Raw genomic sequence first — 18,106 nt, forward strand, 5'->3', positions numbered from 1 at the left:
CTTAATTGACAGAGCCACCCAGTCTCCTCAGGTTTTCTTTTTAGTGATGTCCTTACAACGTCTGTGTTAAGGTAATTTTGTCCTCATAAAAAACATTGCAAAATGCTCTATGTTCTTCTAGTCTATGGAAAAGTTTGTATAAGATGGATGTTCTTTCTTTCTTAAATGTTTGGAGACATTCATCAGGAAAGCAATCCTGGCTTGAAGTGTTCTTCATGGGTGAATTTTAATTAATAACTTGATTTCTTTAATAGATATGAAATTATTCATATTTAAATTTTTCCTTATATTATTTCTGTCAAAATTGTCTCTCAAGGAATTTGTCAGTTTCATCTAAATTTTCAAATTTATTACATAAAGTTTTTCCTAACATCCTCTTACTAACTCTCTAATGTCCTCTTTTTCATTTTGGATATTGATTATTTGTGTTATCTTTTATTTTCTTGATCAACTTGACTGAAGGTTTGTTATTATTAGTTTTTATAAAAAAGATGAAAATTTGACTTAATTTTCTCCCAATTATTTTTATTTATTTATTTATGAGAGACAGAGAGAAAGAGAGAGGCAGAGGGAGAGAGCCTGATGTGGGACTCGATCCCAGGACTCCGGGATCATGAGCTGAGCCAAAGGCAGATGTTTAACAGACTGAGCCACCCAGGTTCTCTTTTCTCCCATTTCAATGATGTCTGTTATTGATGTCTCTTTATTATTTCTATTTGTTTTTCTGGGATTTAATTTGCTTTGTTTTTCAGCTTATCTGGATTCACATTTAGATAATTAATTTTTAGTCTTTTTAAAATTTCTAATATTTACATTTAATGCTATCTCTTTTCTTAAAAAAAAAAAAAAAGAACGAGTCTAGAATCTCTTCTAGCATCTGGCCTTTTTTCTTTCCCACGTACCTGTCATGCTTTTTTTTTCCTTGTATTTTTAATTTTTCTTTTTTTCTGTGCTTCAGTTAGTAAAAATTGCAGAACACTCGAGATCAACATTAATAAAGAACAGTCACCTCATTTCTATTTGATATTTGTAGAGACTTTTTTTTTTTAAGATTTTATTTACTTATTTATTTGTTAGAGACAGAGAGAGAGAGAGAGAGCGCGCGAAAGCACACACAAGCAGGCAGAGTGGCAGGCAGAGGCCCAGAGAGAAGCAGGCTCCCTGTGGACCCTGGGATCATGGCCTGAGCTGAAGGCAGTAACTTAAGGGACTGAACCACCCAGGCGTCCCTTGTAGAGACTTATTTTAAACCAAGCTTACTAAAAATAGTGCTTTTTATGACTCTGCACCTGTTTGAAGGAGGCAACAATCATTCAAAACATACATTCTCTCTTTGGTTTAGGGATAAATTCAGATACATTAAACTGCAAATAATTTTATATTTAAAGCCTGGGTTATATGGTAGTCATTACTGAAATGGGTTCAAATTTAGAATTTTACAGTTTTATGGGTAAGCTTTTTATCTGTAGCAGTAATAGAGAGGTGAGGGCATTACTTGAACTGGATCAAGGGATGCTATCTTCCGCAAGGGAGGGGACAGTACGTCGTTACAAGGGCCAATGGTTATGTGTCTGCACAACTCTCCGAAGACCCATTGGGTATTCATGTAGGTGATATAACTGGTTTTTGTTTTAGCGAGGGGGAGAGAGAGGAAAGGGGAGCAGAGAGACAGGTAGAGAGAATCTAAAGCAAGCTCCATGCCCCAGCACACAGCCCCACACAAGTTTGGATCTCAAGACCCTGAGATCATGACCTGAGGCCAAATCAAGAGTCCCACCCCTCACCGACTGAGCCACCCAGGTGCCCAGTGATAAAACTGTTGGTAACGGTTTTACCTTAAATCCGGACTCTCTTACATATGAACGATTAAGTTTTTTTTGTGTTTTTTTTTTTTTTTGCATGGCTTAGAGAGTCTGAATTCACACAGAAGGAACATTGTTTTGTTTGGAACTTTATGGAGAGTTAGTCACAATTTTGGAAAATCCCATCGACCACCCTACTCTGCCCCGGTATCTCTGTTTCCCGCAGCGCTCGCTCGCGCAGACTGGGTCAGCTCTCCCACAGCCTGTCTGCGTGTGCGTTTAAGAGGATTCCACACAGACACCCGCCGAGCCCCGTTTCACAGCCCAACAATATTGTCATACATTCCTTTTCCTTTATTCTTTTTAAGTTGGAGCATTGCTGTGCACACTGATTTAAAAATAAGTGTCTCTGTATGGCCTTCTGTACCAATTTTAGCCCAAGATAACGAACGATTCCATTTGGGGACTTTCGTTATTCAAAGAGAGATCCGGAGCCTGACGGGTTGAGAACAACTTGGGTAGAATCACGGTGTTTGCTAGGATTGCGTTCAACACACACAAGAGACCCAGCACAAAGAAACCTCTTTATGACTAGAATTTCCTGTTATCTTAAACCCGTCTCACTGTCCTCTCAAGCGGCTTTCCTCACCGCCCGCGGAACGGCCGGAACGGCTACGCCCCCAGTCGGAGGCGCGCTCCTCACCAGTCCCGACTGAGACTCCACCCGGAACCTTGGCGCCGTGACGCAGGTTTCCGGCGGGCTTCTTAGAGCGCCGAACGGCTTTGGGCCGAAGGACCATGAGAGGGCCAGAGTTGGGTCCCGAACCTACGATGGAGGGGGACGTTCTGGATACCCTGGAGGCGCTGGGGTGAGTATTCCCGGGGACGCCCCTTCCCCTGAAAACGTAAGCTCTCCCTCCGCCTGGCTGCTGTGGTCTCCTGCCCATGGGCCTCCGCTGGGCTCCGGCATCTCGGTGGAGGCCTCCTTCCCCGCCGCGCTCCCGCCGGCGCCGACGGAGTTAAGAGGGAGGCGGGAGGGAAATCCGTTTGGGGGGTGGAGCAGGGCCGGAGAGCTGGGGCGCGTGGCCCCTTCTTCCAAACTCCTGGCCTCGAAACTCCGTAGCCGCGAGCTGCGGCGTTGGCGTGGAGCAGCAGGGCTGGCACCAGCCGGTCTGAGGAGCGTGTCCCTGCCCCACGGGTGCTATTTATAATGTTGACGTAGTTGTCCCGCCTGGGGCTGTGGGGTGCTGGAACCCCGACTGCGGCTGGGGGCTGTTGTCTCCGGCCAGGTACAACCTGTGGCTTAATTAGGGCTGGGGAGCGAACCTCTTGCTTCCTTGACTGGAGCAAGTGTCCAAGTTGATTGTGGGTCCATTCATTCAACCGTTTCATCCGTTCGTTAATTGCATATTACTGTGGCATTAATAGGCATTAATTAATGCATATTTATGTGCTAGGCAGAGGAAAGAGACAGTTTGCAGATTACCTGTAGCTCCCATAGTTGTTGAGGGCTACAAAGAGTCTACCGGAATTTGCAATTCAGAATGCTAAGTGCCGTGAGAACTCCTGGAATGATGTTAAATACTTCGTAGCACTGGGATCAGTGCATGCAAAGTAGTCTCCCTTTCTCTGCTGTCATCCCAAACTATCTTGTGCTGTGTGTTTATTTAGCCTCTCTGGTACTGCCACCCTCCCCCCCCATCCCCCACACTCCAGGAAATCAGGTGCCTTTATCTGTCTTGTTCCAGCAACCTCCTCGAGTGTGGTCTGGGAGAATAAAGAGCGGTTGAATAAATGGGTAAATGAAGAGAAGTTCAAAGAAGAGAGTGCATAGAGACAGATAGTTTCGGATCAAAAAATACACCTTACTTAAAGAGTTTGGAGCCATCTGCACAATAGTTTGCCTTGCCAAATGCTGGAATTTCTTGAGTGGGGAAGGCTGTGCCTTTGCACTTTACGGTTCTGTAGTGAAGTTTGAAAACCCCACCCCACCCCCCCTTTATTTTTTTCTCCACTTGCCTCTTCTATCAGTTGCTTCTTGTAGACCCCAGGATTATCTACTTTGTGATGTAACAAAGCCTTGCATTTAGTAGATAGGTCCAGGATAAATGTTTGTCAACTGAAAGAACTGAACCAGTGATCACTTAAGGGGCATTTTTATTCTGTAAAATCTCTTGGAAATTTTCACCTGACTTGCTTAAGGAGGTAAGCAAAACAAGTTAAAATACTTACTAGAAGTGAGTAGACCCCAAATAGTTTCAGATTCCAGGGCCTCCAGATAAAAATAGTATGATTCTGTAAGTAGTTTATGGCAAAGAGAAAGTCAGTGCTTTTTTTCTCTTATTTCATTCGATTTATTTATTTATTTATTTATTTATTTTAGAGGGGGCTGGGTGGAGAAGCAGAGGGAGAGGGAGACAGAATACCCTGACAATACCCTGAGCACAGATCCTCATGAGGGGCTCAATCTCATGACCCCTAGATCAGGACCTGAGTCAAAACCAAGAGTCAGATGCTTAACCACCTATGCCACCCAAGTTCCCCGAATTTGTTTCTTTTGTAGGCATTTTGAAAAATGAACTTTGCTATAATCTTGACTTTTACCAAGGAAAATTAGTTTCAGATTATTCTATATGGAAATTAAAACAGTTTGCATACTTTAGAATTGATTTTTCCTGGAATAGCTGAGGACAAAATTTTGAAGTTGATTTTTCTTACAATGATAATGAAATGTGGAAAGTGGTATTTACTTACAATATGTGTTGTATTTGAACACTATTGTAAAATACCCATTTAGTTTGTGAATAATGCATTTTCTGTTGTGACTGGACATTTAGCCTGTTAGTGAAAGTTCTTTAGTTTATAAGGTAAAATTGGAAATTAAAGGGAGGAGTTAAAAGGGAAAATGTATGTGAAAGAAGAGTTCAGTGATACACGTGAAAACTGGGTGGAGATAACTTTATTTCCTCATCTGAGAGGAGGAGGCTAAAGCACATGATTTCCGAAGTCTTTTTTTAGTTCTGACCATCTATGATTTTGAGGAGGGGATCTCAGCCCTGGTTGTGCATCAGAATCATGTATGGAGCTTGTGAAATAAAAGGTTCCAGTCTGTTCTGTACGATATTGACTGGATCACGATCTTAAGGGGTACAGTACGGCATGCATATTTTAAAAAATCTTCACATCTTAGTTTCGAATCAGCATTATGGAAGGAAGTTTATTTCAGTTACTTATTGAACACAACTGTATGTTGAAAACTTCAGAATAGAATTGATCTCTGTCCCCGTGGAGCTTACAGTCCAGTGGAAAAACGGATGTGATCACACAAATACTATAAACCTTAATAAGCTCTTTAAAGGAAAAGAGCAGGGTGACATGACATGACAGGAGGCGGACAGGAGTAAACTAGGTGAGATTCATAGGAAAAGAGGACAAGGGTGTTCTTAAATTGGGAACAAAAGATGAAAGCTCTTGAAGTGGAAAGGAACTTGCTGTATTAGAATAACTGGAAGGAGGCCCATGCACCTGGAGAGCAGAGAGCAATGGCCAACATAGTGGAAGATCTGATTGAAAAGTTAGGGGAGGATGAAGGCACGAAGCAATTTTTAGGCTGTGTTGTGGATTTTGTTCTTTGTTTTAACAGCAGTGGGGTGTGTTTGAAGGATTTTAAATAAAAAAGGGAGAGATCAGATATCTCGTTTTAAAAGTTACTTCAATAAGGTAGAGGTGGAGAATTTAGTAGTCAGGGCAAGAAGTGATGACTGCTCGGCGGAGGTGGATATGGAAAAAAGTGCGCACTGTAAACTTAGTGATTGATTGGATATAAGAGCTGAAGGGGGGGCGCCTGGGTGGCTCAGTGGGTTAAGCCACTGCCTTCGGCTCAGGTCATATCTCGGGGTCCTGGGATCGAGTCCCATGTCGGGCTCTCTGCTCAGCAGGGAGCCTGCTTCTCTCTCTCTCTGCCTGCCTCTCTGTCTACTTGTGGTCTCTCTGTCAAATAAATAAATAAATAAATCTTAAAAAAAAAAAGGAGCTGAAGGGGATGACGGTATCAGGGATTCATTTCTTCAGTAAGTATTGAGACCCAAAATGAAGTGATACACCTTGGAATCTAATTTGGAAAGGGAAGAAAATGAAGATAGCAGGGAGGTAGGAAATACAGAGAATATGGAGTGACCAGTGGAATGGAGGTAGAAATGAGATCCAAGGAGAGATGAAGGTGAGTGGTCAAAAGAGCAAGCTAAAAGAATAGTAGGTTGTGGTCAGGGAGTGACCGGTTTGATTTAGTGATTTCGGGGGTGGAGTAGTTTTTCCAGTGATGGCAAGGTCTAAGGGGTGCCTCATTGACATCTCATGGCAAAGGTCTGAAAAGATGAATTCCAGGAATTGAGAGCTCAGGATATTGCATAGGATATGCATACAGGCAAATAGCAGAAATGGGATTGGAGAGAAAAACAGCACAAGGAGTTTTGGGGAGTGTCCAAGCGATTAATAGGTGAAAACCACAAAAGGGAGAATGGCAAGTCTGACTGGCCTGCGCCAAAAGAGAGAAGGAGGTATTTATAAGATGGTGTGGGACCAATAATATGGATATTGTTTTGGGAAGCAAGGAGGGCAAAAACCCTACCATCTGTCTTTTAAGAACTTTCAGAAAGTAAAATCACCAAAGCTAGAGGTGGTAGGGATAATCTTTCTGACTATCAATCTTGAACAGTTGTTTGCAGATGAAACGCAGTGGAAGAGTTTGGGTCAGTAAGTGGAGAGCTGGATCAGAGACAAGCTAGTAGTGCATACAAATGACAGAGGGAAGGAAAGGGTCTCCTATTTTATATGTTGGCTGATGGAAATGGAAAAGAGAAAGTAAATTAGTCATCGCCTGTGTCTTTGTGGGGGTTTGCCAGTGGCCCTAATGGATTGAAGATTGGATCACCAGAGTTCGAAGCAACTCTATTTCCCAAATAGGCGGCTCTGGGGGAGTCTAGGCCTAGGGGAGGTGTCCCCAGTGTTTGGAATAAGAGTAGCACTTTCCTACTTAAATAAAAATACCTTGAATGAACTAAGAACATAATCCCTATCTTATTAGATATGGCAGTTAAGTGAGGTGATATACATAAAGCACACAACACTGGCCTAGTGTAAAATCAGTTTTTGGTGTTAGTTACCATATAATTGTGATTATTATTAGATGTTTGGTTTTGTTAAATGCATTTTTTCTTCTTTTTATTTTTACCTGATTTGGTGAGCTTGAGGCCTTAAGATTTGTAGGGGTTTTTCCCCTTCTAAATTCAGAATTTTTTGGTGATTTGAAAAATTTTATTGAATTTTATAATCGGCATTTAAGTTAAAAATAACCTCACCAATGATAAGAATTCATTAAATTTATTCAAGAGTTTATGATTATTTCTTTACTGTAGAGATGAAAGTAAGTAGGGGGAAAGAAGATGTTTACTATTAAATCTCAGTAAGAGGCACTGTGAGATATGGAGGAAAGATAATGTATAGAAGAACCAGTCTTGCCTGTAGGAGCAGAGACAGTGATCTAGTCCCAGCTCTCTACTTGGCTGTGTCAACTGGCCAAGTTATTTCATTAACTTTCCTTATTAGCATAGACAGAAGTTTGAGTTCATATGGAGTGTTTGGGTTCAACTCTAAATTTAAATCCTAGTGTCATCACCTAGCTATTATCTTCTGATCCTAAAGCATTAAGATCATGCCGACTTCACAGCATTGCTCTGAAGACCAAGTGAATTACAAATAAATATAATTATCAGTATCTATGGCTGTATCTCTATTTGTGCATGCCTGTTACTGTGCCTAGCCTGCTACTTAAGGCAGGTATCTTAACCTCATTAAGCCTTAATTTCTTACCTGCCAAATGAGGATTTGAAAATACTCACCCTTCATGAGCTATGACCAGAGAATTCAGAGAAAAAGAAATGCAAATGGTCTTTAAATATATGAAAAGATGTACGGCCTTGCTCTTAAGAGAAATGTAAATTAAAACTCTACTGAGATACCAGATGGTCAAAAATCTAAATGTTTGGCAACTTTGGTGAGTTACGGAGGAATGGGTACTCTTACACCTGATGGTACAATCACCGTAGAGGAGTATTTAATAATATCTAGCAAAGCTACATATTCATTTACCTTTTGACCCATCAGTCTTACCTCTAGAAATCTATCCCAGGTATAACCTGCCAAAAAGTTGCCAGTTTTTTTGGAAGAGCAAAACACTGCAAATAACCCAAATACTCCAGACATTGGAGTACTGTACACCTATAAAATAATTGAGTAGTGAGGCACCCGGGTGGCTCAGTGGGTTAAGCCTCTGCCTTCAGCTCAGGTCATGATCTCAGGGTCCTGGGATCTAGCCCTACATCTGCATCTGACTCTCTGCTTAGCAGGGAGTCTGCCTCCCCCTTTCTCTCTGCCTGCTGCTCTGCCTGCTTGTGATCTCTCTCTCTCTCTCTCTCTGTCCAATAAATAAAAAATAAAATAAATAAAAATTTTAAAAAAGTAATTGAGTTGTGTCTCTGCTGTTCTCTAGTATAGTTGACAATATGAATTTGAACCATGTGGTCCATTTGTATGTGGACCTTTTTCAGTAAGCGATGTACACTGTGAAACTATGGATGGTTTTCTTTACCGTACAAAGAAAGTATATAGTATGTATACAAAGTATGTGTTAATTGGCTGTTATACGAAAGAAGTATATAGCACGTATACAAAGTATGTGTTAATTGGCTGTTTATGTAATCAGTACAGTTCCAGTCAGCTGTAGGGTAGTAGTAGGTAAGTGTTTCAGGTGTCAAAAGTTATATGCAGATTGGCAACTACATGGGGATTGATACCCCTCACCCCTCTGTTGTTCAGGGATTGGCTGTATATGTAAATGTATGTGTGTGTATTGTTTAAAGCAAGGAATAGAAGAGTGTATAGTAGACTACCTTTACCTAAAAAAAGAAGTATGTATATGTTTATATTTAAAAACAGAATGACAACCCCAAACTAATAAATATAGTTACCTATGGGGGTGGGGGAGAACAGAGTAGAGGGAACAACATTATGATTGTAAGCTACTTATAAAAAACATTAAAAAATTAAAGAAAAAAAAAGATTGAAAGCTTAATTTGAATGTACCTTGTTTTGTAAATTATACTTTGTAACAATGTAAATGTTTTACATAATTATAAAGCTAAATTAAACAAAATGAAGTCAAAACAGAGAGACAACAAATTGCTGAGTTGAAAGCAAAATGAAAGAAATGTTTATCAGTATATTTAGTAGGTAGTTTCATCACATGGAAAGGAATTTTTTTTTTTTTTTGTAAGATTTTATTTGTCAGAGAGAGAGCACACACAAGCAGGGGGAGCAGCAGGCAGAGGGAGAAGCAGGCTCCCTGCTGAATGAGGAACCTGATGCTGTACTTGATCCCAGGACTCTGGGATCATGACCTGAGCCTAAGGCAGATGCTTAACTGACTGAGCCACTCAGGTGCCCCTCAGCTTTAATTTTTTAATTTAAAATTTGCATGTATTCTTTTTTCACTAAATTTTCTTTTTTCTAGTTTTTGTTAGTAGTATATGGTTATTAGATTCTGTTCTATTTGACTTTGTGTTAGTTGTAATATTTATGTTAAAATTGGTTGATAATTTTACTAAGGAATGATAAAATAAAGGGAAAAAAGCCAAATGTCAGTTAAATAGGGCAGAAAATGGCAAACTATGTCTATAACAGACCCAATAATAAAAATCACAGGCTTTGCTGACCATATTAACAACTCTGGAGTTGCATTGTGAAAGCAGCCAGAGACAGTCTGTGAATGGATATCTTTATTGGCGATGTTCTGCTAAAACTTTATTTACAAAAATAGGGAGCAGGCCTTGGTATAGATTACTATCAAGTTTTTTTGTTTTTTAAACCTTTTATGTCTTCCTTTCTAGGTATAAGGGACCACTGTTAGAAGAGCAAGCCCTTACCAAGGCAGCAGAGGGTGGACTGTCTTCACCTGAATTTTCAGAGCTCTGTGTTTGGTTAGGCGCTCAAATAAAATCATTGTGCAACTTGGAAGAAAGTATCACTTCAGCTGGTATTGTCATTGTGTTTTATTTACTTTTGTATAATAGTAGAGTGAAATGATAGCTTATGATTTATAGTTTTGCCTGTGGTTCCTCTACAAAGAAAAAGCATTAATATTATGAAGGACTACAGTATATAATATTAAATATACTTAGATTAAATTATATATTAATTCAAAGTTGGCTCTTAAATTTATATAAGATTATAAACAATAACTGTTTACAGTCTTAACCTTAGTATTCTTTAGAAAAAGTAGAGTCTGAATTTGATTATTTACACAGTTTACTTTTTGAATACTGCTTATTTTAAATTAAGGTTTTGTTTTTGTTTCATTAAAGTAATTTGAGTTGCATTAGCAAGCCTGTAACTCAGGACATGAATTTACATAAGAATACCATAAAAAAACTGTGCTACCTCAAAAAAGTTTAATTCATTTACTGTCTTGGTAAATGGAGTCCTTGTGGGTCTTCAATTTGTAGAATTTCAATGAGAGAACTAAAATGAAAAATTTTTTATGATTGAGCATTTGATGGGGTACAAAATAGTCTTCCCTTCTGAAGCTATCTTTACTTTAAAATTTTCTTTTCTTGCCACATCCAATAGAATTCAAAGTAGCAAAGTAAAATTAGCTGAATTTAAAACGTGGCACACATTTCTACATAATTAGATTGTGAAAGAAAGATAAGCAATGAGGCTTAATTAGATGATTGCATTTGTTATCTGAGTCTGTAGAAATACAGTAGAAATAGATCATTTGCTCTGAAGCCAATTAATAATTTTAGCCATAGTAATGTTTTTAATATTTCAGTTACTGACATAAAATATTCCCAGTTTATCTGCTTTTGTGGAAAGTTTGTTGGAAAATACTCATCAGGGATTGAAGTACAAAAGTATATATCTCATGATTAGATACTTAAGTTCTTAAATTTAAGTGTTACTTTCTGTTGAAGTTGTTTGATGACCTGAGCATTGGGGTCACATGTGTAAGGATTTAATTTAAAGTTGAAAATTTATAATTGAATGTAAAATTGAAATCATTTGGAGGTAGATTTTACAGTGTCAGATTAGATTGTAAATATTTATTAAGTGTTTTATGATTTTTCTTCTTTAAAGGGAGAGATGATATAGAAAGCTTCCAGCTTGAGATAAGTGGGTTTTTAAAAGAAATGGCTTGCCCATATTCTGTACTCATATCAGGAGATATTAAGGACCGTTTAAAAAAGAAGGATGACTGTTTGAAGCTTTTATGTAAGTTACCTTTCTTTGAACATTTAAATTCATTTGTTTTTTGTGGTTTTTGTTATTTTCAGTATTTATGAAATTTCATTAGTGAAGCTTTAGAAATTTTGTTAGAAAGGTTTTAATCTGAAGCTGACTTAGAGATACTTATATAAATGTGGTATAAATTCTAAAGTGCAAAGATTTCAACTACTTACGATTGATTTGGCCAATATAGAATGCCCTGTTTGTGATTTATACATTATTTTAGTTATTTTTCTTTCATGTAATTCATCTCTGAGCATGCATGACTAAATGATTAAAGTTGGTCATTTAGAATCCTATTTATTCTTAAAACTCTCTGAAACTAGGCAGCTAAGTAGATTATTTCATGTTGTTTGTAGTGATAGATATTGAATGACAGTTCAAAAATACTTATTGATCACCAATTACTGTACTAGAAACTGCTCTAGGCACGAGGGTTGTATCTGTTTTTTAAAAAATTGTGTTCTCTGGACATATGAATTCTAGTGAGTGTGGTGTAATTTTTTCAGGGGTGAGTTTGGAGTATTGATTACCCTACATGCAGATAGTTTCCATAAATAATATGTCTATTTCTATTGGGGTCCTTAAAAATTTTTTTTTTTTAATTAAGTTGAATTTCATGTTGTTTTGAAAGTTACACAGTGGCCATTTGAAAGAATTTTTCTAGCATCCCTATTACTGAAGATTTCTATTATTTTGGGTTTCACCATTTATAAAGTGATCCATGTGGTATATTCCTAATAGGCTCTAGTGTTAGTAATGTTTGTTTCATTGGTGCAGAAATCATAAATGTTGAGTGGTACTGATAGTAGTGTCGACATTTCAATTACCTTGTGTGTGTTGGGGGGATAAAAATTATGTGCCCTCTGCCCCATCTCTTGCACTGTTTCCCCATCTTCCATTTAGTATGAGTCACTGATTTAATGAACCATTGTTAATAATTGTAGGTTGTACAGTAACCCTTAGATATATTGGGACAGAAAGGAAGCTAAGAAACAATGGCCTAGAGGAACTTTTATGCTCTTTCAGTCAATGAGAACTGTGTACTCAATTGTGTTTCCCTTTTTGCATTATCTGCTAAAAATCTGAGCAATAATAGCAATACAGATTTATGGTACAAGTAAAAGTGAAGAGGAGATGGAAGAGAAATTGGTATAGCTTTTTCTGATTATGAAAATGCATGCCTGCAAGGTGGGGCAAAACAGGGAATTAGTGTTAAATGGGTATAGTATTTGTTGGAAGATAAAAATGTTCTGGAGTTGGATGGTGGTGATGGTTGCACAACAGTGTGAATGTATTTGATGCTGCTATGTGCTTGAAAATAGAATGGAAATTTTTTATGTTAAAAATTATATAATCATCCTAGAAATCTTACAAAGTAGAAAGAATTGTAAGGAAAAAAAGTCATTGATAATCTCACTCCCCAGAGAGAATCATTAATAACTTCTTGGTATATTTTCTTTTCCAGCTCTTTTCCTTTACACACATACATTTAAATAAGATTGGAGTCTATCATAGATACAGTTCCTTCTCTTTCTTCTTTTCATTTAATGTGTTATGAGCATTTTTTCATCACTTAAAATTTTTTTTGGAAAAAATAAATTGGCTACATAACATTCTATGCTATGGGCATAACATTTTTACATAATGGTATTTAGATTCTTTTCTGTTTTTAATTTGTTCGTATTTTTTAATTTGCTCATTCATATTTGTTGTTACTTTTACTTAGATATATTGTCATATTTTGCCTCAGAGATCTACCAGTTCACAGTCTTACCACCATCTCTTCCATCTTGAGTTCGACTGTCTTTAGAACATATTGACTAATAAGCCTCTTCATATTTTTCTTTGGTGTGTTTGCAACATGTAAAAGATAAAAAGGTCCTTACTATGTGAAGAGCTTTTATAAATCAAGAAGAAAAAGATAAAAACTCAGTGGAAAAATATGTAAATTACAAAAGACATGAACTGGCACTCTACAGAAAAAAGTTTTTTAAAAATTGCTTCTGAGGGGCGCCTGGGTGGCTCAGTGGGTTAAGCGTCTGCCTTTGGCTTGGGTCATGATCTCAGGGTCCTGAGATTGAGCCCCTCATGGGGCTCTCTGCTCAGCAGGGAGCCTGCTCCCCCCACCCGGCTTGCTGCTCTGCCTACTTCTGATTTCTCTCTCTGTCAAGTACATAAATAAAATCTTCAAAAAAAAATTGCTTCTGAACATGAAAAGATGAAACAGTATTTCTCAGAGTTAAGGAGTTACAAAAGTAAAATGGCAGGATACCATTTTTCACTTAATAGGTGAGTAAATACCAAAAAAAAAGTCATCGTATTAGGCGGGAATAAGCATTCTCATATATGATAGGCATGAAAATGTGGGAGAATAACTGTATAACCTTTTAGAAGGACAAATTCTCAGTATCACTTTAAAATTCACCTACCTTTTTTTTTTCACCTACCTTTTGACTTGGAAATTCCGTGACTAGGAATACATTCCTATTTCCCTAAGTGTACAAAGATATATAAAAATGATGTTTATTATGGCATTTTTCATGTAGTTAAATAGAAATGGCATATCCTGGGTGACTGGGTGGCTCAGTGGGTTGGGCCTCTGCCTTCAGCTCAGGTTGTGATCTTGGGGTCTTGGGATCGAGTCCCGAGTTGGGCTCTCTGCTTGGTGGAGAGCCTGCTCTCCCCCCCCCGCCCCCCCGCCTGCCTCTCTGCCTACTTGTGATCTCTCTCTCTCTCTGTGTGTCAAATTAAAAAAAAAAGAAAGAAAGAAAAGAAAAAAAAAAGAAACGGTATATCCTTCCAGTGATACCATTATATAGCCATTAGAATGAAAATATATCAAATGTACTGATATGGACTGATTTCTGTATTGGTAAATTAAAAAAAAATACAGAAATGTGCAGTATGCTCTTATTTGTATAAAAGAAAAGTGTGTAGATGGTAGATGTGCATTCTCCATATACATACACATATGCCTAAAAAGATACCCAGGAAATTAATATTGATTGCCTCTAGGGAGGGGAAATCGGAAGGTCTGGGGCGGGAAGAAGACTTTTTATTATATTGTTTGCCGTCTGAATGGATTAGCACTTTAAATATTAGACTGAACTCTTTTTTGTTTGTAGAATTACGTGGAACACGTTTCCCAGAACAAAGGCAGACTGGCTTAGGTTCTGTCCAAAATACAGATTTTTGAAGAACTGGTGATCTGTTTAAATGAAGTTTTGAAATCAGAAGGACTTTGGCATAATCCTCATAAACACGGCTTGATACATACTGGTCTTAACTTTTTGTGGGGTCTTTTGACTGTCACGTGTAAACTTTGTGGAAAAGTCTTTAAGTCAGTGACTCTCAATCCTGCCTGCACATGAGAATTACCTTAGGTCTCATTAGCATATAGTAGCTCAATTCCTGCTTCAGATCTGCTGGTTCAGAATCTTTGAGGGTGGGACCCTGGCACCTCCACAGGCGTATCTCAGAGAATACCGTGAGTTGATTTCCAGACTACTACAATAAAGTGAGTATCACAGTGAAGCAAGTCAAATGAATTTTTTGGTTTTCTAGTGCATAAAAAAGTCCTATTTTCAATATACTATAGTTTATTAAGTGTGTAATAATAGCATTATGTCTAAAAAATGTACACAGCTTAATTAAAAATGCCTTATTGCTAAAAAATACTAGGTGTCATTGAGCTTTCATTTTTAACTTATTTTTTATTATTTTTTAAGATTTTATTTATTTATTTGACGAAGAGGTCACAGGCAGGCAGAGAGAGGGGGGAAGACAGGCTCTCTGCTGAACAGAGAGCCTGATGCGGGGCTCGATCCCAGGACCCTGAGATCATGACCTGAGCCAAAGGCAGAGCCCCAACCCACTGAGCCACCCAGGTGCCCTGGTCATGGAGTTTTTAGTAGGTTGTAATCTTTTGCTGGTAGAGGGCCCTGCCTCTGTCCTAATGGCTGCTGGCTGTTCAGGGTGGTGGTTGCTATAGGTTAGTTGGCTGTGGCAGTTGTTTAAAATAAGACAGCAGTGAAGTTTGCCACATCATTCAACTCTTATAAACAATTTCTCTGTAGCATGTGATGCTGTTTGATAGCATTTCACCTACAGGAGCACTTCTTTCAAAACTGCAGTTTATCCCCCCAAACCCTATTGCTGCTTTATCAACTAAGTTGATGGAATATTATAAATCCTTTGTTGTCATTTCAACAGTCTTCACAATATTTCACAATGAGTAGGTTCCATCTCAAACCATTTTCTTATCCATAAAAAGCAACTCCTCATCTGTTGAGTTTGGCATGAGACTGTAGCAATTTGGTCACATCTTCAGCTCTACTTCTAGTTCTCTTGCTATTCCCACCATATCTGCAGTTACTTCCTCTACTGAAGTCTTAGACCCCTCGAAGGCATCCACAAGGGTTGGAGTCAGCTTCTTCCAAATTCTGTTAGTATTTTGATCTCTACCCATGAATCATGGATGTTCTTAATGGCATCTAGAATGGTGAATTCTCTTCAGAGGGATTTCACTTGACTTTGCCCAGATCCACCAGAGGATTCATGATCTATGGCAGTGATAGTCTTAGGGATTATATTTCTCAGATAATAAGACTTGAAAATAAAAATTACTCCTTGATCCATGGGCTGCAGAATGGCTATTGTGTTGGCAGGCACGAAAGCAACATTAATCTCATTGTAGAGTTCCGTGAGAGCCCTTGGGTGCGTTGTCAATGAGCAGTTCTGTTTTGAAAGGAATCTTTTTTTCTGAGTAGTGGGTCTCAGCAGTGGGTTTAAAATAGTCAATAAATCATGCTGTCACCCACACTTTGTTGTTCCATTTACAGAGCACATGCAGAGTAGATGTAGTGTAGCAGAATTTTTAAGGGCCCCAGGATTTTTACAGTGGTGAATGAACATTAGCTTCAACTTGAAGTCCCCACCTGCATTAGCCCCTAACAAGAGGTCAGCCTGCCCTTTAAAGCTTGGAAGCTAGGCATTGGTTTGTCTCTGTAAGAAGTCTTGGATGGCCTCATCTTCCAATAGTAATTAGGCTGTTTAATCTGCACTGGAAATCTGTTGTTCAGTATAGCCACCTTCATTACTTAGCTGGCTCTTCTGGATAACTTGCTACAACTTCTGTATCACACTTGTTGCTTCACCTTGTACTTTCATGCTGTGGAGACAGCTTCTTAAACCTCATGAACCAACCTCTGCTAGCTTCAAATTTTCCTTCTGCAGATTCCTCACCTTTGTCAGCTTTCATAGAATTGAAGAGAGGTAGAGCCTTGCCCTGGATTAGATTGGTTTAAGGAATGATGTGGCTGGTCTGGTCTTTTACTCAGACCACTCAGACTTTCTCCATATCTGCAGTAAGGCTGTTTCACTTTCTTATTTGTGTGTTCCCTGGAATAGCTCTTTTATCCCCTTCAAGAATTACCAAAATGTGACACGCAGACAGGATGTGAGCAAATGTTGGGAAAATGGCACTGATAGACTTGCTCGACACAGGCTTGCCACAGACCTTCCAATCTGTAAAAAATGGAATTGTCTGTGAAGTGTAGTGAAGTGAAATGCAATTAAATCAGGTATGTCTGTACTTTAGTTTTCTCAGATAGTTCTCAGCTGGGGTTGTGGAGTGTGTTTGTAGTGTGTATATAATTTTAAACAAAAACCAATCCGGTATTTTGACTACTACAGTGAAAGTTAATTCAAAACAAAACTGTAACATGTATAAGAGTATTGAGTAATTTTCTTCTATATGGCTATTGAAAGGAGTAAATGAAATGATGGTAAAGGAACTTATGAACAGCCTGGGGTGGTCTATGCTGAAGGCCAGTCGTTATTCAGATTGCTCTGTCAGCTTATAGATCAGTTAAAGCTGTGCATTCTCCCCTGAGTTGAGCACTCTGTGCATATGAGAGAGCATATTTTTAGTTTTACCCATTCTACATTCTTACATTATTGATTTACTGGTGGGTCTCTCCTACTTGACTTTCAATTCTGCAGTAGGCATGATCTCTTTTTTAAAAAGTTTCCTCCTGCCCTCTTTATATTTGTTTTTGTGATAAGAACACTTAATGTAATGATCTACCCCTTAGCAAATATTTTTTAAAGATTTAATTTATTTTCAGAGAGAGAGAAAGGGAATGCAGAAAGAGGGGCAAAGGGAGAGGAGGAGGGGGAGAAGCAGACTCCCTGCTAAGCAGGGAGTCTTACTCGGGGCTTGACCTCAAGTCCCTGAGATCACTGACCAAAATGTATCAGACTTTGCTTATGACTACTGTGCCATGGTCCCTCTGAGTTTAAAACCTTATTAAAACAGGGCGCCTGGGTGGCTCAGTGGGTTAAGCCGCTGCCTTCGGCTCAGGTCATGATCTCGGGGTCCTGGGATCGAGTCCCGCATCAGGCTCTCTGCTCAGCAGGGAGCCTGCTTCCCTCTCTCTCTCTCTCTGCCTGCCTCTCCATCTACTTGTGATTTCTTTCTGTCAAATAAATAAATAAAATCTTAAAAAAAAAAAAAAAACCTTATTAAAACAGATCACCTGTTTCGTAAAAATTTGTTTGATAACTTCCAGTTTCCTTCCTGCCCCAGCCCCTGGCAACCACCATTCTATTCTCTGCTTTATGAGTTGGACTGTGTTAGGTTCCTGATAAAAGTGATATCACATTATATTTGTCCTTCTGTGTTTGGCTTATTTCACTTCATGTACTGTCCTCCAGGTTCATCCATGTGTTCACAAGTGGCTGGATTTCCTTTTTTTAAGGCTGAATATTCCATTTTGTGTATTATACTACATTTTCTTTATTCATCTACTGAAGGGTACTTAGGTTCTTTCCTTCTCTTGGCAATTGTGAACAGTACTGCAGAGGACATGGCAGTGTAAATCTCTTTGAGATGTTGATTTCAGTTCTTTTGTATATATACCTAGAAATGGGATTTTTAAGTGGTTCTTGTATATTTT

The 18,106-nt window shown here is 38.6% G+C and overlaps 1 protein-coding gene across 1 annotated transcript in view; it reads left to right on the plus strand.

Moving 5' to 3' along the window:
• The first annotated feature begins 2,516 nt into the window (after positions 1-2,516).
• FAM98B (family with sequence similarity 98 member B) overlaps positions 2,517-18,106 on the plus strand; it is a 35,816-nt gene continuing 20,226 nt past the window's right edge. Inside the window, exons 1-3 of the mRNA XM_045067963.1 lie at positions 2,517-2,671; positions 9,746-9,891; positions 10,995-11,129. Of these exons, the coding sequence (XP_044923898.1) occupies positions 2,601-2,671; positions 9,746-9,891; positions 10,995-11,129 (352 nt within the window). The 5' untranslated portion in view covers positions 2,517-2,600. The remainder of the gene's footprint in view (positions 2,672-9,745; positions 9,892-10,994; positions 11,130-18,106) is intronic.

This window comes from Mustela putorius, unplaced genomic scaffold (assembly GCF_011764305.1).
Source record: "Mustela putorius furo isolate JIRA1106 unplaced genomic scaffold, ASM1176430v1.1 tig00003898_pilon_pilon_pilon, whole genome shotgun sequence".
In the NCBI taxonomy this organism is placed as follows: Eukaryota; Metazoa; Chordata; class Mammalia; order Carnivora; family Mustelidae; genus Mustela; species Mustela putorius.